This window comes from Cavia porcellus, unplaced genomic scaffold (assembly GCF_034190915.1).
Source record: "Cavia porcellus strain 051 isolate PalLab524CR breed Dunkin Hartley unplaced genomic scaffold, mCavPor4.1 scaffold_6, whole genome shotgun sequence".
Classification (NCBI taxonomy): Eukaryota; Metazoa; Chordata; class Mammalia; order Rodentia; family Caviidae; genus Cavia; species Cavia porcellus.
In genome coordinates this window covers 70,512,597-70,538,054 of record NW_026947489.1, presented here as the reverse complement: position 1 = coordinate 70,538,054, position 25,458 = coordinate 70,512,597, and the positions used below count along the sequence as shown (strand labels likewise).

Below are 25,458 nucleotides of genomic sequence, written 5' to 3'. Positions count from 1 at the left end.
GTTGTCTTTTCTTGGGTGCTGGAGGATTCCCAAGGAAGTTCACACTCTGTGGAGCCCAACAGCAGTCTCACCCTTTAGATTGGCCAGAGCTCTGCTAACTCATAGTGGGAGTTCTTTAGCCTGATTTGGAATCTGGATTTGGAGGGAGTTAGGCAGGAAACTGGTCTGTGAAGTCTGAGATGAGAAATGGAGTTAGGTCTCTGATTTTCCCAAGGCGCTGCTGGGTGCAGTGAGAACATGAGGGTTTGGAGGTGAGCTGCTTCTGCCTGTTCCTCCGCCTGGGCCGTGAGAATGATGTTTCCAGGTTATGAGAATGCAGGTGCCTAGGGGGGCCTGGTGTGCACCTGCAGTTTAGTTTACTTTTGTAATCTTTGTTTTTGGGGTACTGGGACTTGAGCCCACGACCTTGCACTTGCCAGCAGGTGCTGTGTGTGCTGCTGTGCCAGAGCTGTACCCTTGGCCCTAGTTTTGTAATCTTTAAAAGGTTCCTCTAAGGGGTTCCTGGGGGTCTGGCAGTTCCTCTCCAGTTAACTTTTATCTCAGTTTCTACATGTAATTTTACTTGGAGAAAGTGGGATTTGTTTGGTTTTGTTTTTATTTTTTATTTTATTTTTTGTCTTTTTGAGTCAGGGTCTCGCAGTGATCCTCCTGCCTCAGCCCCCCAAGTGCTGAACTTACAGAAGTGTGCCATCTCCTTTGACTTTTTTCTTTTTAAATAGAAGATGATTTATTGGAAGGTGGGGAAAGGAGGGAAAAAGAGATGGCACCACCACTCTGTATGTGTAGGGAGTGTTCAGAAAGTAAGGACTGCTGGAGGAGGTTTTGTTCTATAAGTCTTTAAGATACACCCCATAGAGACAGAGCTGGAGCAGAGGACAGAGGGTTTCCTGACCGCAGGGCCCTTTGCTCTGCTTTCCCCTCATGACTTCCAGATCTGGGCTTTCCAGCGGGCCTTGTGCTGCTGGCCTGCCCTGCCCTGGGGGGTGTGGCCAGCTCAGACTGCGTTGCAGGTGTAAACACAGACCAGACCTGAAGGCTTCCTATGAAGAGAATGTTTTTCCTTTTTATCAGTACTGTGGATCAAACTTAATGACTGCCTGCTTGCAAGGAAGGCGCTTATGCCGCTGAGCTAAATTCCCAGCCCCTATGACAGAATGTAAAGTAGCTCAGTAACTTGCATGTGTGTGTGGAAATATTTTGGGTATATTTAGTGAAATAAAAATTTATTAAAACCCACCCATTTCTTTGATAAAGTGGCCACTAGAAAACAGCAGAGCAGCTCTGTTTGAAACCGCGGCTCACGCTGTCCATCGCTGGGTGCTGGGCAGCACTGCTGCAGGCAATGGGGACTAGCAGTGGTGCCACTGCTCCCTCCCAGGCCGCGCCCAGGCTGCCCAGGTGGGCCTGCTCCCAGGGGATCTCGCCGTCAAGGCATGGGGAGCTGCGTGTGTGTTCCCAAGACACTGCCAGAGTGTGCCCCCCAGCCCAGCCTGGCCAGGCTGGCTGCTTGCCGCCCTGTCTTGTGCTGAGATGACTGTACCCTGTGCTGCCCCGAAGGGCCACTAGATGTTGCTCTGCAGCCCTGAGAGAACAAAGACTTCTCAGGAGCCAGGGCTCAGCCTAGCTCTGCTGGAAATCTTTTATGGGAGCAGCAGCCAGCAGCTGTGGCCTGGCTTGGCCCTCCTCAGGGTAACAGGGTAACATGGGCAGTGGGAAATGCAGAGCAGGACTTCCTGCAGTGTTGCCTACGTGCCCGGCCACCAAGGCAGCCGGAGATGGGCTGCAGGTGAGCCGGCTGACTTCACTGTAGTTGGCTGGTGAAGAGGGCTGGGAAGAAAGCAGCTCGTGTCACGCAGCTGGCTCTGCTTTCTGGGTCTTGATCCCGCAGTGTCAGGCAGACTTGCCCTTTTCCTCCCCGCTTCCAGTTGTCACTGTGGTGGGAACTGGAGGTAGGGAGATGGGGCACGGGTAAGTGAACAGAACTGTGCCATCTTGAAACAGGCTTAACAGGCACAGCCTGGGCAGGTAGGGTTTCCTGACAGCTTCCTTCAGTCGTAGTGAGTAGGCTGGCAGTGCCATCCCATTCCTGCTCTGCCACAGGCACCATTTTGCTTCCGACAAATGTGAGGAGGTTGGAGTCAGTCTGTAAAGAGCTTCATTTTTCTCCTTTTGTTGAGACAGGGTCTCACTGTACAGTACAGGGTGGTGTTGATGGCACTCCCACCTCAGCCTCTGGAGTGCTGGGATTACAAGCCTATGCCACCCCTCCAGGTGCTAGAACACCTTTTGAAGGAGCTCGGGAAAGGCTGGCTGGACAAAGGCAAGAGGACAGCAGGGTAGCGATGTTGGGAAACCCTGTGTAAGTCTGTGCTGCTTTGGAATGAGGTGGAGGTTGGGCGCCCACCATGAACTCAAATAGCTGGAACTGAAATTCAGGTACAGGTAACAGCGTGGGCCCTATTTTTGCAAAGGCACAGATTTCAGGTATAGAAACCTGGCTGCAGTCTGGGAGCTGGCAAGCATAATTTAACACTAGAATCTGAAGGGGAGCATAAGATGCTATGTGGCCATCTCAAGCTGGGCCTCTGCACCAGGGCCTCGGGGAAGAGGCTGGCACTCAGCTTTCCTTATGAGGAAGACATCCTGCCAGGAGAACCAAAGAGCCTGCATTACTGCATGCCTCCTGAAATGAGGGACAGGAAGGGTAAGGACAGCCCCATCTGCACAGCAGGATGGGTTGCGTGTGGCTCCAGTATAGTTACCTCCACCAGCACCCTGGAGGCACGTCCCCAGGGTTCCCATGTGACATGGGACCTTTAAGAAGTGGCGAAGTCATGGGGTCTCCACCCTCATAAGGCTCTAATGTACTTTCTACCAGGCTGGGTGGCATCCGCCTGGCACTTGTCTTTTTCACGCATGCACGCTTGCTTACACTTTACCATGAGTTGTCCTCCCCTGAGCAGGTTCTTGTGTAGGGTCTGGGCAGTGCCCCTTTGCAAACTGAGCAAAATATGCCTGTTTTCTTTATAGCTTGCCCAACAGAACTGGACTAAGCTGTAGCTTGGCCACTTGGAAGGGGATGTTCAGAGCTGTGGAGAACTGAGCCCCTTGGAGCAGAGCAGTGCATGTCCATTCAACGCCAAGCGCAGCCCTCAGGCTTTCAGTTGTGACCGTTGACAGAAGTCTCTTGAGTAGTGAAGAAGTGCTAGCACTTTCAGACTGGGAGACAGCATTGACACCAGTGACTCCAGATTCCTTTTTGTGCCCCCTAGTACAGTTGGCAGAACTGGTGCAAGCCGACAGTCTAATGTGCAGGCACAGTCAGGAACTGGGTATTGGCCCCTTCTACTGAGTGCTGCATCGTTTCGGGCCAAAGATTGTAATCTGGATTCAGATGTGGTTTGTGGCTCCCACTTACCAGGTTTGTGGTCAGGTTTAAATCAATCCCCAGAACCAAACTAAAATGAATGAATAATAAATGAACTGTGGTCTTTGTGAAGGATCTGGATTCGTGTCTGTGAGAGGAACGGAACCAGAACTTTACTGGTATGTTTTCAAATTGCTTATATTTATAACGAAAAACATACAAATCAAGAGGACAAGTAGCTGGTTGGAGACACAGCTGCTTCAAGTTTTAACAGATCGAGAGGGTGTGGAAGCTTCGAGGTCCTACTTGATGGCTTTAGGTCAGCCTGTCTGGGGCTGCCGCCCAACCAGGGGCTTTAGGCCCTGCTCGCTCTGTAGTGGGGACCCGGTTGGTCCGTGGAGTGGTCCAAGATGCCCGTGCCTTTTGGGCCTGGGTTTACCGGACATGCCCCAGCGGCGGCACTGATCTGGAATAAGGGGACCGATGCGAGGCCGGGAACCCATCCAGTCCGTCTCTAGGCCAGCAGCTGCTAACGAAGCGGCGGGAACAAAGGCAGCACGTGGCGGGCGGGGCGGGGCGGGGCGGGGCGGGGCCGGCCCTCGGCCGCCCCTCCCACCCCTCCACCTCCGCTCCCGGCGCTTCCCACCACGGACGAGCGGGCCGAGCGCGGACGCCGGGGACACCCGCGACCAGGCTGCCGCCTAGCAGTGCATGAGGCGGCGGCACCGAGGGGCGGGGCGGGGAGGCGCGGGGCGGGAGCTGTCCGCGTCGCCGCCGCCCGGTCCGACTCCTAGATGGGGTTCGGCGACTAAAGGCGCCTCTGGCTCGCGTCCGCGTCGGCCGCATCGTGCGCAACTCGGGTTGAGGACGCCGGCAGCCGCGGTCCCCGGAGAGACCAGGCCCGCTGGGGCCGGCGCGCGTGCCCGAGCGGCAGGCCTCTGAGGCGCGCGCCTGGGCGGGGGCGGGAGCGGGAGCGCGGCGGCGCGGGCGGACGGACGGGCGGGGGCGGGGCCGCGGCGCCTGCAGAACCTTGGACAGAAGCTTCCGAGCCGCCGCCGCCGCCGCCGCCGCCGCGCGCGATCCCCACCGAGTGCTGCCGAGCGCCGCCGAGCGCCGGGACAGCGGCGGCCGAGCCGCGGCGCGCATTGCGGAGGCCCGGAGCGCAGGAGCTGCCGTCCGCCGGGTAAGCCTGTGTTGGCGGCCATCTGCCCCCGCGAAACCGGGATCGGGTCGCGGGAGGGTTTGGGGCGGGGGTCCGCGGGTCGTTGCCGACTGCCCCAGGCCGCAGCGATGGGGGTGCTACGAGAGGCGCCCCGGCTGCCGCGAGGGGCGCGGGTGGGGCAGCAGAGGTTAGGAGGGCCGCGCGGATGCCGGGATTAGGTCCGCCGGGGCCCCGGGACGCGGAGCCCCGCCCGGGGCTGAGAACCATCTTGTTTTCCACGCAGATCCGGAGGGGCAGCACACGTCCCGGGAACCCCCCTCCTTCTACCGGGGCCGCCGCAGGCTCGGCGAGCCGCCTTCCCCCTCCAGCCGTCAGGCTGGGCGCGCAGGGGCGCGGGCCCCCGCCGGGCGCGCAGCGGCACCATGGGCACGGTGCTGTCCCTGTCCCCCAGCTACCGGAAGGCCACGCTGTTTGAGGATGGTGCAGCCACGGTGGGCCACTACACGGCCGTGCAGAACAGCAAGAATGCCAAGGACAAGAACCTGAAACGGCACTCCATCATCTCCGTGCTGCCCTGGAAGAGGATCGTGGCGGTGTCGGCCAAGAAGAAGAACTCCAAGAAGGTGCAACCCAACAGCAGCTACCAGAACAACATCACGCACCTCAACAATGAGAACCTGAAGAAGTCGCTGTCCTGCGCCAACCTGTCCACCTTCGCCCAGCCCCCACCGGCCCAGCCGCCTGCACCCCCGGCTAGCCAGCTCTCTGGCTCCCAGACCGGAGTCTCCTCCTCGGTCAAGAAGGCTCCACACCCTGCTGTCACCTCTGCAGGGACGCCCAAACGGGTCATCGTCCAGGCCTCCACCAGCGAGCTGCTGCGCTGCCTGGGTGAGTTTCTCTGCCGCCGGTGCTACCGCCTGAAGCACCTGTCCCCCACGGACCCCGTGCTCTGGCTACGCAGCGTGGACCGCTCGCTGCTTCTGCAGGGCTGGCAGGACCAGGGCTTCATCACGCCGGCCAATGTGGTCTTCCTCTACATGCTCTGCAGGGATGTTATCTCCTCCGAGGTGGGCTCAGACCACGAGCTCCAGGCCGTCCTGCTGACCTGCCTGTACCTCTCCTACTCCTACATGGGCAACGAGATCTCCTACCCGCTCAAGCCCTTCCTGGTGGAGAGCTGCAAGGAGGCCTTTTGGGACCGTTGCCTCTCTGTCATCAACCTCATGAGCTCCAAGATGCTGCAGATAAATGCCGACCCGCACTACTTCACACAGGTGTTCTCTGACCTGAAGAACGAGAGCGGCCAGGAGGACAAAAAACGGCTGCTCCTCGGGCTCGATCGGTGAGCCTTGGAGTCACCTCGTGGCTCAAGGATTCAATTCATTTTTAAAAATTTATTATCAAATCAGAGTTTTGTGTATGTGTCTAGCAGAGCTGCCAAGGGCCTCTCCCTTCCCACATTCTCTCTTTAGGGTTCTTTTCAGCCCTGCAAAAACTTGGGGGACTTTTGAACCACAAACGTTGTACAAACCCAGAAGATGTATTCAGAGCCACCCAGGCGCTGACTGTCCTGTCCAGGTGGCCAGCTCTTGCTGCCTGTGCCCTTGCCGCAGGGGGACGAGGCTGCCCAGTGCTCTCTGGCTGGGAGCAGATGAGGGGCCACTGGCCGGTAGACCCCAGAAGGAATTGGGATTTCTGGTTGGATGCCCTTTTCTGGCACCTCTTTTGGGTGGTTCTTTCTCCTTGGGGCTTCTAGAGCCAGCCATCCTGACCAAGCCTCAAAACAGGTTAGGAGGCAAGATTCCGACTGCCTGGGGCATCTTCACTCGAGGGGAGAAGCGGGTCTTGTGCCAAGATTGTGACGGTCATTTGACCACACACGGCCCTGGTTTGCTATTTTTGTTTTGTTTTGGTTTTTTGCTTTAAGGAGGGCCTTTCTAATGAGAAAGGGAACTTGCCCCCTGCCTCTTGACCACTGCTCCCAGCTCCCATGTTGGTGTTGGCTGGTTTATCTCATTAGGATCTCATTTGAGTCTCAGCTAAAAGAATGGGGTGAAACTGAGGACAGCTCCTTTCCTGGGTGATTTTTTTTTCATTTGAATAATGCAGCTGAGTCATCCTGTGGTGAAAGCCAGGACAGACAGTGGTGATGCCCATTAGCAGCAGGGTCCATGCCTGAGACCAAGCCGATGCCCACCTAAGTGCTGAGACCTCTTGCTGGTGCACATGACATTTGTTCTACTGAGCTGGAGATCAGCTATGGGGCTGATGTGGTCACATCGAATCCCACTCCTACCCCTTCTTTCATAGGATTAATTTAACACGTTTCCAAACAGTTCTGTTTCTTCTGGAGAGGAAGCCTTGCTTGCAAGGTACTGTGAGACAGCTGGATCTTGGAGACAAAGACAGGAGCGTGACTCCCGATTGCTTTGGAAGCTTGGTGATCTTCCAGCTGCTCACTTGCAGCTGCTGGCTTTGGTCTCCACCTTACTTTGGCAGCTGTAAAAACACGATGTATATTTTACTGATTTTCTTTCTAATTCTCTCAGACTGCTGGCTTGGGGTTTGGGAGAGGTCCAACAGAAGGGAGCAAGTCTTCCTGCATGGCCCCCACCCTGGCTTTGGGGAACAAAGAGCAATGTGAAGATGCCATGGAGGATTCTCTTTCTCAGTCCTGGTGCCTGGGGAGCGCTGGAATTGGAGGCTAGGGTCCAGGAGGCCAAGGTCATTTTTCATAGGATTAGGTTTTAGGTGGAGGCTGGTTTCTGCACAAGCACTACTGAAATTCACATAAAAAAGAGAGAGCTGTGAAAGTGAGGTCCTGATTTAAGAGGCCTAGAATAGAGCTTTTCAGCGGAGGTGTTCCAGGAGCCTGGGAAGAGGGCCTCTCAACAGCCGCTGTCAAGGACAGGCTGAGCTATTCCTGGGACCATCAGATAATCGGATGCAGAGCTGGAAGGCACCTGCGGCTGCTGGACTTCACCACAGCCTTTCCTCCGCTGGCTTCCACGCAGCTCGGCTTCTGATCCTGCTGCCACGTGTGATCCAAACCGGGAGGCCTGCGGGGTTCCCTGGGGTGTGGAGGCAGCCCTTGGAGTGCCAAGACTCCAGAGGAGGGTGCATGCTTGTGGTCTGGTCCCTTCAGTTGGCTGAACCTGCCTGGAACTGTGCCAGTGCCACAGGATTCCAGTTTTGTGTCTCTTTCCTTCTCTTTCTCTGTATTATTTTTTTTTTATATTTTGGAGGAGGCGCGCATTTCAGGATTGGTTAAGGACTAAGGAAGCAATCTAGTTCCGTCAATGTGAAGCCTGTGCATTCTCCTCTCCCCTTGCACTGGTCATCAGTATTGTGTAAAGGAACAGCTGATATACTTGAGTGTGCAAGCAATGAACCCATTTGACATGCTGCTATGAAGACTACTTTTAGAACAACAAAAAAAGAAAAAACTAACCTACAAAAAAAAAAACCTTTATTCTTTAATTGTTGCTTTTACAGTGATATTGTGCATGCAAACCAGGAGCATTTTGTGTCTTAAGAAAAATAATCTTAGAACAGATGGCTGTGAAAATTATACCCATGCACAGAACAAGCCACAGGAATAATAGTTCAGGATTTGATTTTTCTCTTTTTCTTGTAAACCTGAAGGGTTGATATATTCTTTCCAGGCAGTTATTAGAATTTAGTTTTGTTCCAGCAGTTGTTAAACCTGCAATGAAAAGAAAACGTGCCATTTTATTTTCTCGGGATTATTTATAGCTGTATATTTGAAACTGCTAATTACATACTTGTGATGTATATTGGTTTTTTAGTGCAATTTCTTCTGTAGCTATTCTTTGACCAAACTGTGGGTATTGTTAATTTATATTTGTCTCATTTTGTATGTATGTATAGTGTGTTTCTGAGTATGTGTGGTTTATAATCTGACAAAGTCACGAAGCTCAGTTTGGCTGTAATTTAATTCCCCTTCCCTCATTTTTATTTATTTTTGTACTGTGCTGATTCAATAAAATGCACTGACCATCCATTACATGGGCCTCTTTCTGTGGGCTGTCATTTGTGAGTAGGACAGGGCACTGTTAATACATGATTCATGCACTCAGGACAAAATTGGATTTGTATTATGGGCGGGAGGGGGAAGCTCTAGGGGAGGAGCTGAGCACACTAAGGTGATTAAGAAAGCACCACAGGTTAAGTCGGCTTTGGTTTGGTGGCAGGGCAGGCTTTCCCCAAAGGCTTCCTTGTGGAGGTAGATGGCTAGCAACTTGAGCCAAAGAGGGTCAGGCCCACACTTGGCTTGGCCAAGTGGGCCTTGGCCTTAGAGCCCAGGCTGGTGACTAGGGCTATTGCTTCCATAACAACTTGCCCTGCTCAGCTCTCATCGGGCAGAGGCTGCTGGGCCAGCAGGAGTGATGGTTACTATGTGGTCCAACCCTGCCAGTTTGGCTCTGTGCAGGTTTCTGAAAGAGAACTTACCTTGGGGCTTTCGGATAAGTAGCCACCCCAGCTTCTTGTGATAAGGGTGGCCCAGACCCATCAGCCCCAGAAGTCCACTTGCAGAACAGCTTCAGGCTAAGGGAGAGGGAAGTGGGAACTGGTCCTCCCTAGGACCTGTGCCCAGAGGTCAGTCAGGAGCTGTCAGCTTGGCTTCCTCACCGCAACTCCATGGTCTGGGTCACAGGAGCCACCGCTGCGTGTGTTGCTTCCAGAGCCAGTACCTGGGAAGCTGAGGCTCCCCCATGACTCCTCCTGAGAACCAACTCATGCTTTTTGTGTCTCTCCTTTCCTTCCACTTCCCCATCCCAACCAGCTGCCTTGCAAAGAGGCTGTGCTGGCCTCTTAACCGCTGCCAGAGGGACCGAAGCCCGTCCTGCTTCAGGTGTGCGATCAGTGCAGGTGTCAGGTCCTCTGAGGCCAAGCCTGGGCTCCTAGCTGTGGGGCACAGGCTCCAGGCAGCGGCAGTGTTTGCCTCGAACGCCACTGCCTGCCCTGTCTCTCTCGCACCATTGTTCTTGCTCACTATTTAATATTTTTGTTCGAAAGCCTTGGGAAAATTATTGCCTATTTTACATTATTTGTGCTTAATTCACCTATCTGGGATAGACTGCTGACTTTAAGCTAAAATTTCACAAGTATAATTTTCAATGACAGAGAAGAACGCCTTTAAAAATAAGATTTAATGCTTTATTGCTCTTGATGGTAAATCAAAATATGCTTTAGAAATAAAGTTAACTTAATGGAAAATAGGAATATATGCACCAAACCATAAAACTGCATTTAATTAAAACAAGAGAAACCACTTCATTGCATACGATCACTGCCCCTTCCCCTCAGCACCCCAATGCCTTAGCTGTGATCAAGGACACCCTAACTCTGGGGTCCTCTTCACTGCCGCACGCTGCAACTGCTTTGGGTGTGCCATAAAAAGTGCTTGTGCCCAGCCAACAGCCCTGTGGCCTGGTGCTGCTCTGTGGGGCCATGGTTGCATCAAAGGCGGGGGCAGGAGGAGTCCACACTCTTCATCCCCCTCTGGCCTCAGACAGACAGCTCACTTGGCAGGATCCGTTTTGGTGTTTAGGATATGGGTTTGCACGTGTCTAGAGTAAAGCAAGTCTGGGGAGTGCAGTGGAGAGGAGAGGCGAGGTTCCAGTTAGATGGTTCAACTAGTGCTACTGGCAATTGGCAAAACTCTGAGCGCTGCTGGACTGGACGTGGGCGCCTCTCATCGTGCAGGCAGCTGACCAGGCTTGATGTCCAGAGGGTTCCCAAAGGCAGGATGCCCATAGGACTCTGTTGCAAATTGCACATAGTACCGAGCTCAGGGATGGGACGGCATCAGGCTGCTGGGACCATTGTGGCCAGCCAGGTGACATCAGGCCCTGGGTGAGGCACAGGAGGTGTCACACAGGCCCTAGGTGGGTTCTACTGGGTCAGAGGGGAAGGAGCAGGGTGAGAGGCAGCATTCATGGCGGACAGAAAACTGAAATTCACTCTATCCCTTTGATAGCCCTGCCAGTTCCTCCCTGCACTCCCGTACAACATGGGGTGCCGGCTCCAAGATTCTCTTTCCAAGGCTCCCTGCCAAAGAACTGGCTGCTCACAGGCTGCAGCATCCCCCTCTGCACCTGAGCCAGGAGAAGGTCTCAGCAAACCTCTGAAGCATGGCGCTTTTTGCTGGGCAGAACTGGCAAGATAGCAGCTCTCCTGGGAGGAGTCCATGGTTGCCAGGCGCCAGCAGGGGTTTGTGCGTGGCGTGGGTGGTCACCCTGGCCTGGCCCGCAGTGCCAGGACCCCACGCTGTTTGCTGCTGCTCTGCCTCTATGGTTCCTGTGTGCTTTCACCCCCACCCAGGCCCTAGCTCTCGTGACTAGGAAACTCAGGCGAGGCTCTGGAGAAGGCAGGCTGGTGATCCCAAATGCTCCCCTGCATTTTCTTACTAAGCAGTGGACATTATCTGACTAGCAACCAGCACACTGCAGAAATGAGCGTGAGACGACTGCAGATGCAGGTGTGGGCTGAGCCGGGCACGGAGCATCCATCCGCACACTGCCTGTTGGGAGAGGCATTTGGAAGGCCTAGGCTGGAGCCCTGGCGGCGAGGGGAGTCTGCCAGGGGCAGGAGGCTCTGGGAAAGAGGGAGCCCAGCTGGGTGTGGCTGAGGGGCTGGTACCACAGGTGGACCTGCTCACCTGATGGCTTTGGCTGGCTGCTGGGGACTCAGGGGTTTAGGGGAGCTCTGAGCCAGGTCCTGAGGGTGATCACCTTGGGGGATGAGAGAACAGGCCTTTGCCCCCAAGATCTCTCTAGTCTCCTGGGGGGACCATATCTTTGGTTGGGGAAACTGTATCCTGGGCTCCCATCCTGTCTCTTTCCTAGGGCCAGCAGCTGGTCACTGACCTGGCACTCAGTGGATGCTTGTGCAGACTAAAGGTACATCCAGCTGCCTCTGAGGTGAGATGTGGGCGGGATGTTGGCCCGGGGGCCTGGGCCAGGGCTCCTGGGTCTTTGGTTTACTGAACAGGGACTGTGGAAACTGAGACAGCAGAAGACAGAGATCAAGGCAGAAAGCCAGGAAGACCACCTCGAGGGGAAGGGAGGAGAGTGGCCCCTTCTGGCAGGGAGCTTGCAAGCTGATTTCCAGCGGCATTAGCAGGGATGCAGCAATTAGGCTGGAACCTAGGATCCCAGGGAGGCTGAGCACCCCCCAGCCTCATCCCGGGTCCAGCCTCCCGTCCTGGCCCATCTCACATGAGGGGTCAGTTGCCCGGCACGCTCAGAGTGAAGCCCGAGCGGTTCTTGGTGAAGTCAGGCTCTGGCTGGTTGAGCCGCGTCTCCACGGACACGGTGCACTTCTTCCCATGGAGGCTGCACTGCACCGGGTGGGTGACGTTCACTTGAAGGTGACGCTTCTCACTGCAAGGACGGATAAGAGAGGTCAGGCAGGCAGTCACGGGGCAGATCTGGAACAGGGGTTCCGTGCAGGCCCTGGGAGGCGACTGCTTGAGCTGCAGGCACCACATCCATGGCTCAGGCAGGGGCTGAGTCACCTGGGCTTTAGGTGTCCAGAGGCAGTTTCTGCCCCGTGATTCTCATCTCCGGGGACTGTGACAGGAAGGTTCCCCCACCATACTCCTGGGGACAGGAAATGTCTGTGATATCCTGGCTGCTGGCCCTGTCTGCTGCAGAGTCCAGTGGCTAGAAGTGGGTCTGAAGTGAAGGCTGGTCCCACCCCAGGGCCTGGGGTAGTGACGCAGCTTTGCTTGCCACTGCCCAGGGGGGTGTTGGGGTCACGCTGACAATGTTCCCTGTCTGTGTCCCCGAGACCTGTATGGAAGGACTCATGTTTCCCTGCCTGGGAGTCACATGCCTCTAGGGTTTGCGAAGGCACAGCCAGGGATTCCTCACTGCTGCATGAGCTGTGGATACGCACTCCCTGCTGCAGAGACAGAGCTCTTTCTCTGGCTACTCACACCACGGGGACTGTGCTAGAGAAACAGCTGGTCATATTTCATTTTTTAAATTATTAGTTTTTTGCTTTTATGGAGACAGAGTCTTGCTATGTATTCCAGGCTGGCTTTGACCTCATAGAGATCCTCCTACCTCAGTCTCTTGAGTGCTGGAATTACAACTGTGCACCAGCTGCTTATTTTAAAAGCTGAAAAATTTGTCAGACTAGTGCCTGTGCCAGCACTGTTCTGCGTTACCCCTCGGCTCTGGGCTGGGAAAAGCGGTGAGAGGGGACTGGCCTACTGGTCCAGGAACCTTGGGTCAGGGCAGTTTCCTGCTCTGTGTGCCCAAGGCTCTGGCATTTCCTTTGCTGCTTCGGGTGGCATGCAAGGTACACGCAGGCTCTACTCGGGACTAAGCTTTTTCCTTGAACAATGGTGCGACGCTACTGTGTCCACACTGCAGTGAGTAGGCCAGGGCTGAGCCAGCATGCACTGAGCTTCTGCCCTGCCAGGACAGGTGTCCCCTCAGCCACTGGGGATTGGATGCTCGCTAGGATGCTGAGGTGGCCCTGGGCTGCCATGCTGCTGGGAGAGGCCTGGCCTGCAGTGGCTCCTGTAGGCCCAGTGTGCAGGGAACACAGCTGCCTGAGGGCTCCCTGTAGGCGCGTCCCACAGAAAGGCTCAAAGTTTAGCAAGCAATTTGAGGTGTTCTCAGGAGCTCTTTTCCCAGCTTTCCCATCAGCCATGACATAGTGGCAGAAAGTGGGTACCGGAAGAGGACAGTGATTATCACTTGTAAGCATTAGGTCACTTACTGTCTGGTCAGCTGCAGCTAAAAGCTTGGCTTAACCAGTTATTTTAAACTAGTCTTGCATGTAAAAATAGCAGAGCCCATCAAAGGCAATGACTCAGGCCCTCCTCCATCCTGCGAGATTCAGGCTGCTTTGCAGGTAGATGTCCCTGTGTGGTCCACAGACGTCCTCATGCTGGCCCAGAGCAAGCAAAGCCCCAGTTCTGTGGACCTACCTCCAGGTGGGGGTGCCTTCAGGACCAGGTTGGCTCCTACGCCCCTCTTTGTCACCCAGACTGGCTTCTGGGTTCTTCCCTGCTGGCCTCATGACCTCTGAGGGCTGCTTTCTGGGAGCAGCCTTCCTCCTGACTCTGGCAGAGGCCCCGCCTTGCTCTCTCTTCCTGGTGGCGGGCAGTGCCCTTTCCTCAGTGCCCTGCTGGGACCGGGGGCTCTGCCATCCTTCTCCTGTGGAGCCTGGTACAGAGCTGTCAAGACTGTGCACATGGTGGGTTCTAGGAGTTCCTGGTAACTCAAGTCTCAGGGAATGGGCTCTCAACAGGCCACATTCCAGGTCAGCTTGAGAAAACTATCAGAGAGCAAGAGACAGAGAGACACAGAGACAGACAGAAGCGTCGGCACCACTCGTGTTCGGCTGTTCTCAGCAGCAGGCCCTCCTGCCAGCAGCCCCTGCCCAGTAGGTCCCTGTGGCCCTCGGTGCCAGCAGTGTGGCTCCTGTCTGCATCCGCCCCACTCTGGGGCTGTGCAGCTCCTGAATCCGCTCTCAGTCTTGAAGCCACATGCATTTGGTAAGAGGGTGTGAACTGCACCCTTGGGAGAGACTGCAGGACTTCACCTTGACAGTGGAGCCATGGGGGCTGGGGGCCCAGCGTGAGGCGAGCTGCAGACAGCCCTGCTCCAGCTGCCCATCCTGGGCACTGGCTCGGAGCTGCCCATCTTCCCTCTCCTGTCAGGAGGAGCGGAGGAAGCAGGACACAGGTGCAGCGCCTGTGGCACATGTTCCTGTCAGCGCTCCTGGGCAGTGGTGCTGTCTCCTGTCCCTCTGGAGACCCTGCTGAGGGCAGGGGCGAGGCGGGAGCCTTGTGGCTGCAAATGTGGACAGCTCTGGCCCCTTCTCTCTCCATCCCACTCCTCCTGGGCCAGCCCCACTGTCCATCCCTCTTGGTGGGATGTGTTGCCCTCTGCTTCCACACCGTACCCACTGCCTTGGGCTCTTCCCGGCAGCAAGCCCGCGTGGCAGGAGCAGGGGCCCTGGTAGAGCAGGGCCATGTGCATTACGCGTGCATGTGCTGGGGCTGCACCTCCATCTCCTTTCCCTGCTATGCTGCCCAGCTGGCCCCTCCGGAGTCAGACTTGGCTGGCAGCAAACACTGAACCCACTTCCCACACAATCCTTCGACTGAGGAAGAAAGCAGAGCCACAGCGGGAAAGCAAAGGGGGTGACTGGTGGAAACCCTGCACCCCCTTTCCACCCTTGGGATTTCTGGCCTCTCCTGATTTGGGGTCTTAATACAAGATGAAGGGCTATAGGGCTGGGGCGTCTGGATTCTCATCCTGGTCCTGCAGGCTTACTGGCTTCATGACCTTGTTCAAATTTCTCAAGCCTCTGTCCTTAACGAGAGACAAGTGTATGTAAGAAATTGCTTCTTTGCCCACTGAAGAGCGAAGTTAAGTTAAATGAGCAATTTCACCCATCCATTAAGCCATGTTGTCCTTTGGTACTTCGTCCACATCAGGCCCCATGCTAGGCACCAGAAATAAAGAATCGAGCTCCTCGCCAGACTTCAGGGTCCTTCTCCCAGGCCTAGACATGCTGCCTGCCCTCATGGGGTTGTAGTCTGGTAAGCAGTGTTCCCAGGCACTGAGAAAGACATGAAGTGTCACAGATACTGCTATTTTGCTTCACAAAGGAAACGACATTCCTTCTGCAGTCAAGTGCTGAGACTCTGGAGGGGCTCAGAAGAGCAGTTGCCGTGTATGTTCTCTACATATCTGCACACAGTTCACCAGCCCGTATGAACGTGTCTGTGTGTGCTGTCCCTTCTGGTGCGACTGCTGCTCCGGGAGTGGGGCGGTTCTGAGGCCGGTTTAGTTAGGGCCATCATGGCAGACACACCCTTTCCCTTCTCAGAATCCAAGTTTTCCAGCATGGAGAGGGGCCCGCCGGAGCTCAAACGCAGTACCCTGGGACTGGGGAGATCCCTGGTGCTAGGGAACATGAGAACCAGGCCACTAGGTCCCAGCTCCGGGGTCAGAGAGATTCGGCAGGCCTCAGTTTACTGGATCTGCAGGCCTCTCTTACTCAGCCAATTACCTCCGACTGCATTTTCCCATCACCGCAGCCTCCAAATGAGAAGGGCAGGAGTGGGGCAGGTCTGCCTCCTCTAGGATGGAAATGTGCCCAGTTCATGGAGCTTGTTGCTGAGGGACAGTGGCCGGGAGGGCTGCTCCTTAGAAAAGGAATGCTCTGCATCATAAGAGAAACAGGACACCCCTGAGCTCCCACTCTTCTTGCCACAGCCCTGTGTGGCCCTGGCCTGCCCACTGGGGCTGCTGTGAGGCCCAGTGCAGAAGAGGGGCTTCAGTGTGTAACAGGACAGTGAGGCCACGAAGAAGGATGGGCCTTCTGTTCTGAAGGGCTTGGAAGAGTCCCTGCTGGTGCCACCTGCACAGCGCCACTGACAGGCTTCAAAGGAAGAAAGTGCGTGCGCAGGTTGGTGGGCCTCAGTGAGTTAAACACCCCTCACCCAGCTGTCCACACCTGCCTGCACATGGGCCTCAAAGAAAAGGCACAGGTTTCCAAACAAAAGCTTGTACATGAACAAAGGCGTAAGCAACCTGGATGCCCACTGTGAACAAATGGATCAGAAAAACGTGGTGGACCCATGCACTGGAACATTACTTACTGGAATCTTATCCAGCAAGGAAAGGATTAACGTACTGACAAGGCATACACGGAGCCCTGAGAAGAAGCCAAGTGTAAAAGACTATATATTCTATGATCCCATTTATACGAAGAAGCCAAGTGTAAAAGACTATATATTCTATGATCCCATTTATACGAAGTGCCCCGAACTGGCAACTAATACAGAGATAAAAACAAACAAACGAACAAACAAACAGATGAGTTGCTGCTAAGGGCTGCAAGGTACATGGAGGGACTGCTTGAAGGCTGTGGAATTTCCTTTTGAAATGAGGAAAATGTTCTGGAACGAGACTGAGGTGACGACTCCATAGTACTATGCATATACTAAATATGACAATTTTGTGTGAATTTTATCATGGTTTTTAAAAAAATCTGGATTGAGCTATAGGAAACATAAGGTGATGCCCTCAAACTACGCTTTCCTCTCCTTATTTCAAGTCTAACCAAAATAATCTGAAGGCCAGCAAGAAGTGGCTGTGGCTCTTCTGGAGCGAGGAGTTTGGGGCCTGCACACACCCCGAGGCTGCTGCAGGGCACCTGGTGACGCGGTTCTTGCGAGCGCTAGACCACATGCTGGAATCGTGCAGAATCGGGAGTCCTCCCCTCGACTTCTTAGGAGGAGGAAACACATTTTATGAGTGGAGGCAGGCTGCACGGGAAGGCTTTTTCCTCCTGTCTTCTATTACAGGATTTAGTAGCTCAGCAAACTGGAATTCGGGACTTTCATCTCATGTCATCTGTTCTTTGTCATCCTTGCAGGCAAATGGCCTTATCAAATTTCTTTTGCATTCGGACCCACAGACCCAGTCTTGTGCTCTGTAGCGCAGCCTGAGGGTCAATGCAGGAACAGATGAGTACAAAGAATCAACTTAGCCACCTTTGTGCCTTGATGGGCTTCGCACAAGGGGGCTTACTAATGCCTGCCTGAGCACTGCATTTGCCCAGAATGCCTGGGACTAGGAGGCCCTCATACCGGTGCCCTGAGCATTTGGGGAGGACTGGAAGTGACTGGGTCACTTGCTCTTCTCAGCGGCAATCTGGTGACATTTCTTCCGGGCACAGGGATGACCCTGGTCCCAGCAAGTGTGCCTTTAGGGGAAGTGGGTGCATGCAGAGTCTTCTCGTGTCAGCCCACAGGACACGGCAGGAGGAACCTCACCTTGCTCGGAGCACAGGCGGGGAGTACACAAATGCTTTTGAATATCTTAAATGCTTCAGGATAAACCCAGAGTCACAGAGACAGGCCATTTCCATCTGATATCCCTGAGACAGAATGTGTGCTCTCCAGTTCACAGGGAGGACAGGGCCACCAGTCGGGCTGCCCAGAGCTTCTGGGTGTAGCCCTGAAGTGTGGTTTCGCTTTCTTCCAGAGCAGTCCTGCTGACGTGAAACCACAGAGGGCATCTCTTTCACAACCCTGCTGTAGGGGACACTGCTTCTGCTTGTATCAGAGTGGAACGGACATTTGCATCACAGTCACTTCTGAAGTGAGGCTAATGCCCAGCACCAGTGCAGCCCCAGAGCGGTGGACCTGCACTTCCTGTTCCACTGAGGCCTTGCTGGGCGTACAGGTATAATTTCCTTTTCCTTATCATGAAACAGCTGGGTCATATTTTAGGATGCTGCCAGGACCTCAGCCTCATCTGGACTCTGCCTCCATCCCAACCGTGAACTACTGTGGCATCCAGGTGGCAGAATCTATGCCACCCCACTGTGTCTCTGCCACATCCAGGAACCTCTCAGGGACACCTTCCCCCTTTTCTCCGTGTGGTGCCCCGAAGCCCACCTCTCGTTTGCTGCTGTTCTCTTGGCAACCACTCAGTGAGCACCCTCAAAGGGCTGGCCAGCGTCTAGAAATAGTGTGAAATGAGCAGGCTGTGGGCTGAGCCAGGGTATTTCCATCCGAGATGGGAGAGGGCCTACGCTTCCATCTGGGTGAGCACAGAGGAAGAAGCCTGATCTCCAGTGGCTGAGGTAGGTTTCCTAGAGGAAGTGACAGCCTCAGAGACGTAACCTCAAAGATGAGACTCCTGCAGGAGCTTTCTGCCTTTGTTTTCTCATTGCTTAAATGACGCTGGATGTTCAGGTCTTTTCATTTGATATGTTACCTCAGTGGTGCTACCCACAAACCCCATGCAAGCATTGTTCCTATCCTACACCTCCAAATAAATCCACTGAATACCCTGGACAGCTGGGTCTTTATATGTACAACACTGAGCCTGTCCTCTTAGCCATCTTCCCTCAAACTACTACTTCCCTCTTGTCATGCAAGCAGGTCACAGCCAGAGGCATCACCCAGCTGCTTCGGAGGCCAGGGGGCCAGGAGCCAGCTCAGCTCCCTCCTTGCCTCTGTGGCACACATGGAGTTCTGTCCACCTGCCTGCCTCAGGCTCTCTAAGGTCTCTAGGGCCTGACTGGAATGGGCCCCTGTCCCTGTGTTCTGCCGTGGTTCTAACTGGTGTCCCCACCTTCCCTCGGCCCCATTCTTGCTTCAGGTACACCCTCAACACTGTATCAGAGGCTGTGTTATAGGTAAAAACAAATTCTCCCACCCCTTGCCACCTTCTTGAGTCCTTGCCCAGTTTTCTAGGTGCCAGCTTCAGAGTGAGGTTGTTTGCCCATGGGCTGTGTTCCTGGTCTCTGAGGAGCTCTGCTGGTCCCAGCAAGGGGCAGGACCTACAAGCCTGACTCCAGGTGTCTGCACGTGCAGAGTCCACTTCCACAGAGGACACCTAGCAGCACAGTGGATGTTAACGGAAAGCAGGACAACTGCAGGTGACAAGGAGAGGCCAGGGCTGGAGCAGCACGGGAAGGCCTGGCTGTGCCCAGCCCCAGGACACTGGCCCAGGCCACAAGTGCAAGTACTAGGACTGAAGCTCCATGGTCAATTGGGCTGGCAAAGGCTGCCAGGCCTGTGAACAGGCCACCTGAAGTCGGCCTTCTGGCCTGGCAAAGTAGCAAAACACCACCAGGCAGGAAAGCAAACAATTTTCTGTAAAAATCAGGGACCTGCATTTTGCCTGTCTTTTGACCTCTTGAAAAGTGAGCCTACCTTAAATCACCAAAGGCAAAGGGACAACCCCAGGAGGACAGAAGGGTCCCCCTGCCGGCACTGGACCAATGGCCTTGTGAGTGAGGCAACAACAGAATCGCAGTCCTATACTCTCTGTCATCTGAGAGAGAGGACAGAACAAGACAAGGACTTGCGTGTTGGCCAGTCTCCACTGTCCTGAAAGGATGGCAGTGGGACCTGCTGTAGGACACACGCACCAGGAGACCAGCAGTGATGGTCTGTACATTTCACAGTGAAATAGGCACTCACCATGAAAAACAACAGTAAAAGCAACTGACTCTTAGGGCTTAAAACAGTATTGATCTATAATCTTAGATGACACTGGGGGTGGTGGTGCACACCTGTAATTTCACACTTGGAGAGGCTGAGGCAGGAGGATGGCTACAAATTGGCTACAGAGTGACTTCAAAGCCTACCTGAAATACAAAATGAGACCTTTTTTGGTCTCAAACAAACAAAACAAGAAAACCCCACCAAAACTCCAAATTCAATCCTCTTGGATAAAAAAACAAAACAAATCAAAAAAACCATTCAAAACCAAAATGCCTAGGTAACAACAGCAGCATAAATGATGGGGGGAGGGGATGTCCCAGTGGACATTTGACAGAATCTAGTCTGGGAGGAGAGTAGGGAGACTGGTGGACATCAGGCCTCTTTCAGACAAGCAGAGACGTGAAAAGGACTAGTGGGAAACAAGACAGGAAGCTGTAAGGTGCACCTTTCAAAGTACAAGGAAGCGTGAAAAGAGAACTTGACCTGTCTAAGGGGCAGAAGGGGGGAAGGGGAACAAAGGCACAGGAAGTAACACGAGAACAACAAAACACAGACCAATGTGGAATAATAATGAAGAAGTATTAAATATATAAATGAACACAGTAAACCAGAGGTATAAACTATCCAAGGCATTTGTCAGATTTAATTGTATGTTTTTTTTTTTTTTTTTTTTTGAGACAAGGTTTTCCTACCTAGTTCAGGCTGGCCTTGAACCCACTATGTATTCCAGGCTGGCCTGGAACTCACAGTGATCCTCTTGCCTCAGCCTCCCAACGGCTGGGATTACAGGCCTGTGCTATCACACCCAGCTGTCAGATTTAATTTAAAAGTTCAAGTATATGCTCTAAATCGCAATGACACAGAAAAGTTAAAAAATAAGGACTTCAATAAGATCGACTCCATTATTCTAAAGAAAGCTAGAAAAGTTTTGCTGGGAAAAAAGCTTGCTAGATAACTGTTTTATCAAGGAGTGGTTCACTGCATACACACACATGTGTGCACACATACCTGTGTGTTAACATCTTTCTCAAAACTATATAAGTTAAAAAACAAAAACAAACCAAAAACCCTTTAGGGTGGGAGATATAGTTCAGCAGCATAAGTGCCAGCCTGCAAGGGCAAGGTCTTGAGTTTAATTCCTCAGACAATATTAAAATAACATACAAAAAGATATTACATAAATGTACCAATTCCCCACAACAAATGTAATAATCATTATGTACAGCAAGCATGTACTAATAACAATAAAAATAAAAATTGAGGAAACAGCCAGGGGTGGTGGTACATGCCTGTAATCCCTGTATGTGGGAGGCTAAGGCAGGAGGACTGCCATGTGTTCAAGGCCAGCCTGGAGTGCACAGTAACTGAACTACATGGTGAGATCATGTCTCCAACACAACAATCAGAGAAAGCACATTTTTTTAAAGTACACCCACAGCAGGTTATGGATAGACCATGTAAGAAACTTTGATAAGAACCTGAGATTAGCATCACACAGAGCCTACCTTTTCTGTCCACAATGCAATACACATGCAAATTAAACAGTAAAAAATATATAACCATATCGCTATGGGCTGAACTGTGTTCCTCCTGCCCGCACCCAGGCCCTGAAGCTCTCAGACTAACACAGCTGTCTTTGGAAACTAGGTCTTGGGTGCGGGGCTGGCATGGAGCCCAGGGTCCGCTGCGCACAGGAAAGAGCCTTCCCCAGAACCTAGCCACGCAAGACTTTCACCTGGCACGTCCAGCCTCAGGGACTGTAACAAAGTATGTTTCTGTTGTTTGTCACCTAGTCTGTGGCATTTTGTTATTGTCACCTTAGTGGACTAAGGCAGATGGCACAAAAAAAAGTATATAATAGCTGCGCAGCAATTATCAATTCATCAAATCCTTATTACAACATAAGGTAAGTTCTATTTTCAGAAGAGGAAATTAGCCCGAAGAGGTCAGGACCTGCCGAAAGTCACACGGCAGAGGCAGAACTTGAACGCAAATAACGCAGGACACAGCCGAGGACTTAAACTCCCTGCTTGTGTGCTGTGGAGAAAACAGGAGGAAAGAGGCCACCTGCGCTTCCTGGTTACTGTGGGCTGGGGGAGGGGAGGGAGGAGCCGAACATTTCCCCGCCTGCAGAGATACAGCTCCTAGTGCCCTGTCTGACACAAATAGGAAGCCACCAGTGTCTATGGAAAGACAGGATGGGTTTTAACAAATATGACACAATTACTAAAGCAGCGGGGGCTGCTACCCAGGAAATGAGGCCAGCACCCAGCGCCTTGGAGGCAGGGTTGTTAAGAGGCGGGGTGGAGCCACCCTGCGCTGGGCTGGGACTCTGGAGGCCAGGAGAGAGGCCTGTGTGCTCCCGATGCCTCGCTGGGCGCACTGGCTGTCTACACAGGGCATGTTCAGCACATACTAAGAGGCCCTAGGGAGCCGCACTGTGCCGAGATTCCTTGGGGAACTGCAGAATCCTGACCTTGCTGTTTAGGCCCAGAGTTCTATGTAAAGAGGAATTTTATTTTTAGCTGCTTCTTTTTTTTTTTTTTTTTTTTTTTTAACCAGTTACCAGGGATCGAACTCACGACTGCACGCTTACAAAGGCAGGCGCTTAGCCGCTGAGCCAAATCCCTAACCCCAGATTTCTATATTAGATGATGCCTCATTACTAATGATATTCTCAGAGAATTTTGAAGGAGGGAATATTTGGACTGTTTGATGAACCGTGTTGTCGTTTCTATGTCCTGAGACGTTATGGAGACAAGCAGAGACGCTGCGGATTTCTCAGGAATATGCAGCGCAGATAGTGTGGGCAGAGACCTCCCACGATCACTTAGCCTGCGGCCATCCAGGCTAGGGCTGCTTAGCAGTCTGCCTTGCGCAGCGCTAAGGCTCTTGGTAATGAAGAACTCAGTACTGCATTACACACTTCCCAGGCCTCATCTTATTTAACCCTCCCCACGCCGTCATTGTGCTCCCTTAATCCATGAGGAAGCAGAAGATTGGAAAGGGCGAGCAAGTTTTCCCACAGATGGAAAGTGGGGAAACAGGGAGTGAGCCCAGGGCATTAGCCTCCTGAGCTATCCGAGCTACCTCCCTTTGCCCGGCTGGAGCCTTGCTGGGGGGGGGGGGGGAGTGACCTGTGAGGTGGGAACAAGGGAAGCCCAGGCACTGGGCAACTCAGGACGCAGCTCTCCGTGTCTGCACAGAGGTGCTTGGCTTTGCACTTTCAGACCCATGCTAGCCCCAGTTCAGGAGACACTACTGCCTCGGCCTATCCCTGAAAGGGTGTTGTCCTGGGACCTGAAGCAGCTGTGTGCTCCCCATGGTCAGCTTTGGCTTTGCTCTGGATTCCCAGAGGAAGACATGGGCTACTGTGTGGTGAGCTTCAAGGTTCTTCCCATGGTGTCACCGCGGTGCCCGCTCTCTCGGCAGAGTGGACAGGGTAGGAGGAGGAGGCCTGGCTGTACCCACCGTGAGAGATCTGGAGGGGGATTTATTTCCCCACCACAGACAACATCAGAGATGGCGGTGGTAAAAATGGCCCACTTCACCCATGTTTATAGCAGCATGATTTGTAATAGCTAAATCTTGGAAACAACCCAAATGTCCATCCGTTGAGAAATGGATAAAAAAGATGTGGTATTTTTATACAATGGAGTACGACTTAGCTGTAAATAAACTTGAGGCTTTTATAGGTAAATGGATGCAACTTGAGACCATACTCATAAGTGAAACAGACCAGATTCACATGTGTAAATATAATATTGTCTCCACCAAAAGATTAAGATCCAACATGCACAACAGATATTGTGAAAAGGGAAGAAACTGCTCAAAGGAAAGAGAAACTGGAATGGGGGAAAGGAGAAAAGAAGGAAGGGAAAGAAAAAAAATATGTATGTATACAAGATGGCTAAGATATTATGCTACTAATTTCTATTAGTTCACTGAAAAGAATAGTTTGTGCTTACATTATTTGATCAGTTTTTCATGCCTGTATCTGGTAATCTGAGCAACTATTCTGAAGATAATGATATATAATATATTAACCATCGTTAATCCCCTATTAGCTTGTTTTAAAATTCTGCATTGTTTTTTTCTCTTAAAAAAAAAATGGCCCACTTTGCTTTATATGTTTGGACTCTGGACTTCTTCCCCAAATGTCCAAATGAGTATTTTATATCAGGATAATGAAACCTTTTAAAACCAAACTACTGTCACAGGCAGCTGAACGAGTTAGAAATGCTGTAGACAGTGAGACGGGGCGGGCCCTTAAGGAAACTGGCACAGAGGACCAGATGTCTGGTGACCTTAGAGTAGATACACACTCTTGCTGTGGGCCAGATCTCAGGACAGAAGGCAAAACAAATTCAGCCACACCCTTAAGTATAAACCGCAGGGATTAGGTATGGATCACCTGGAGAAGCCAGGAGTCACCACCCCAACCCCGAGAGAAAGAGTCACTGATCCATAATCACTTTGCTTCCTCATCTGTCTCTAATTTGGTCAATTTTACCTGAACAATTAAACTTATTGGTTGACCATACCTCTGTCCCACCTCTGCCTTTCGAGTTCCCAGCTTTCCCTTAGACCCACCTCACCCATGGTTTTACTCTATAAAAACCCCTAGAAAAGACAGAATCTTTGGCAACCCCCTGGGGTTGTCTGTCTGTCTCTCTCTGTTTCTCAGACAGAAGTTTTCTTTCTCTCAATAAATATATTCTGCTCTTAACCTCCATTGTTCCTAAAATTCATTCTTGGATTTTAGAGAGCATGAACTCACACGGGACATATAGTAGGTTGGGAGTTTGTTTCCCTGTATCACTATGAAGATGAAACTATACTCACAGCTCCTTCAAATATGGAGAAAGAACCAAAAAGCAGAAGCAACAGAACACCCAACCAAACAAAATCTCTACCACAAAACAGAGGGGAGAGCAGTTGGGGCAGAGGTGCGTCCGGCTGGCTTTGAGGTGACCCGGAGGTCCAAGGCCTCCTGGCCTCTCCTCCCTGCCCTCCTTAACCTCTTGTGCTGTATGGCAGGATTTTAGTTTCTAACTGAGAGATTCTTTTCCCTGGCTGAATTTTTGGCCCTCTTTGCCGTCTCCTGCTTACATTTCTACTTCTCCTCTCTGATGCTTCAGCACAGAGCACCTCCGCAGTGGGCACCATCTGCGTGCATCACTGTTTATTTTCTGTGCACGTCGGTAATGAAGGTGCTAAATAAGACTAGATGCAACAGGCCCAGCACCCATACCTTCCTCTCACAGATCCTCAGTGGCTTGTTAGAAGCACTGGTATGCATTTTCTTATTTGCTTATTCAGCTCACCATTTTCAAGAAGCATTGAGGCCAGGTGTGGTAGTGTACCCGTAACCCTAGCACTACCGGCAGCTGAGACAGGAAGATCACAAGTGGGAGCCCAGCCTGGGCAATTCAGTGATTCAGTGGACTTCGTCTCAAAAACACAAAACAAAATGAAAGACAGAACACAAAATACAGAAGAAAGAAAGAAAGAGGGAGAAAAAGGTTTGGAAGTGTAGCTCAGTGAGACGACCCTGGGTTTACTCTCTAATACCAAATTTAAAAAAAAAAAAAAAGCATTCAGATTTCCATTTGCATAGGTCACAGGTCACTAGATAGAGAAACTAATGAATCCTGATCCCTAATGTCTGGGAATCAAACATTTAAAGCCATTTACACTCCTACACAAACACTCTGGGTATCAAAATATTCAAAAGAGTACAAGAACGCATGTATGAGAGTATAGTATTCATGCATGGCACATTGCTGTAATTCTAGCACTCAGAAGGCTGAGACAGGAGGATTGCAAGTTCAAGGCCAGCATGGAGTAGTACACAGCAAGACCCTCTCTCAACACCCCCTCTCTCCCCAATTATTACTACTG

At 52.4% G+C, this 25,458-nt stretch overlaps 2 protein-coding genes across 3 annotated transcripts in view; one reads left to right on the top strand and one right to left on the bottom strand.

The window, feature by feature from the left end:
* Nucleotides 1–4,951: 4,951 nt before the first annotated feature.
* Cdk5r1 (cyclin dependent kinase 5 regulatory subunit 1) lies at nucleotides 4,952–8,556 on the top strand. Its single transcript, XM_005003526.3, has one exon. The coding sequence runs from the start codon at nucleotides 4,952–4,954 to the stop codon at nucleotides 5,873–5,875; it is 924 nt and encodes a 307-aa protein (XP_005003583.1). The 3' UTR covers nucleotides 5,876–8,556.
* Nucleotides 8,557–9,696: 1,140 nt separating this feature from the next.
* The window catches only part of Myo1d (myosin ID), a 340,584-nt gene continuing 324,822 nt past the window's right edge, over nucleotides 9,697–25,458 (bottom strand). Inside the window, exon 22 of one of the 2 annotated variants that reach the window (XM_003469616.5) lies at nucleotides 9,697–11,938. In XM_003469616.5, the coding sequence (XP_003469664.1) occupies nucleotides 11,782–11,938 (157 nt within the window). In that variant the 3' untranslated portion in view covers nucleotides 9,697–11,781. Of the gene's footprint in view, nucleotides 11,939–18,468 lie in introns of those variants that run through there. The other variant, XM_063249624.1, reaches the window with a different exon arrangement.

Coding starts and splice junctions, on each gene's coding strand:
- Cdk5r1 (XM_005003526.3), top strand. CDS start 4,952: ATGGGCACGGTGCTGTCCCTGTCCCCCAGCTACCGGAAGGCCACGCTG.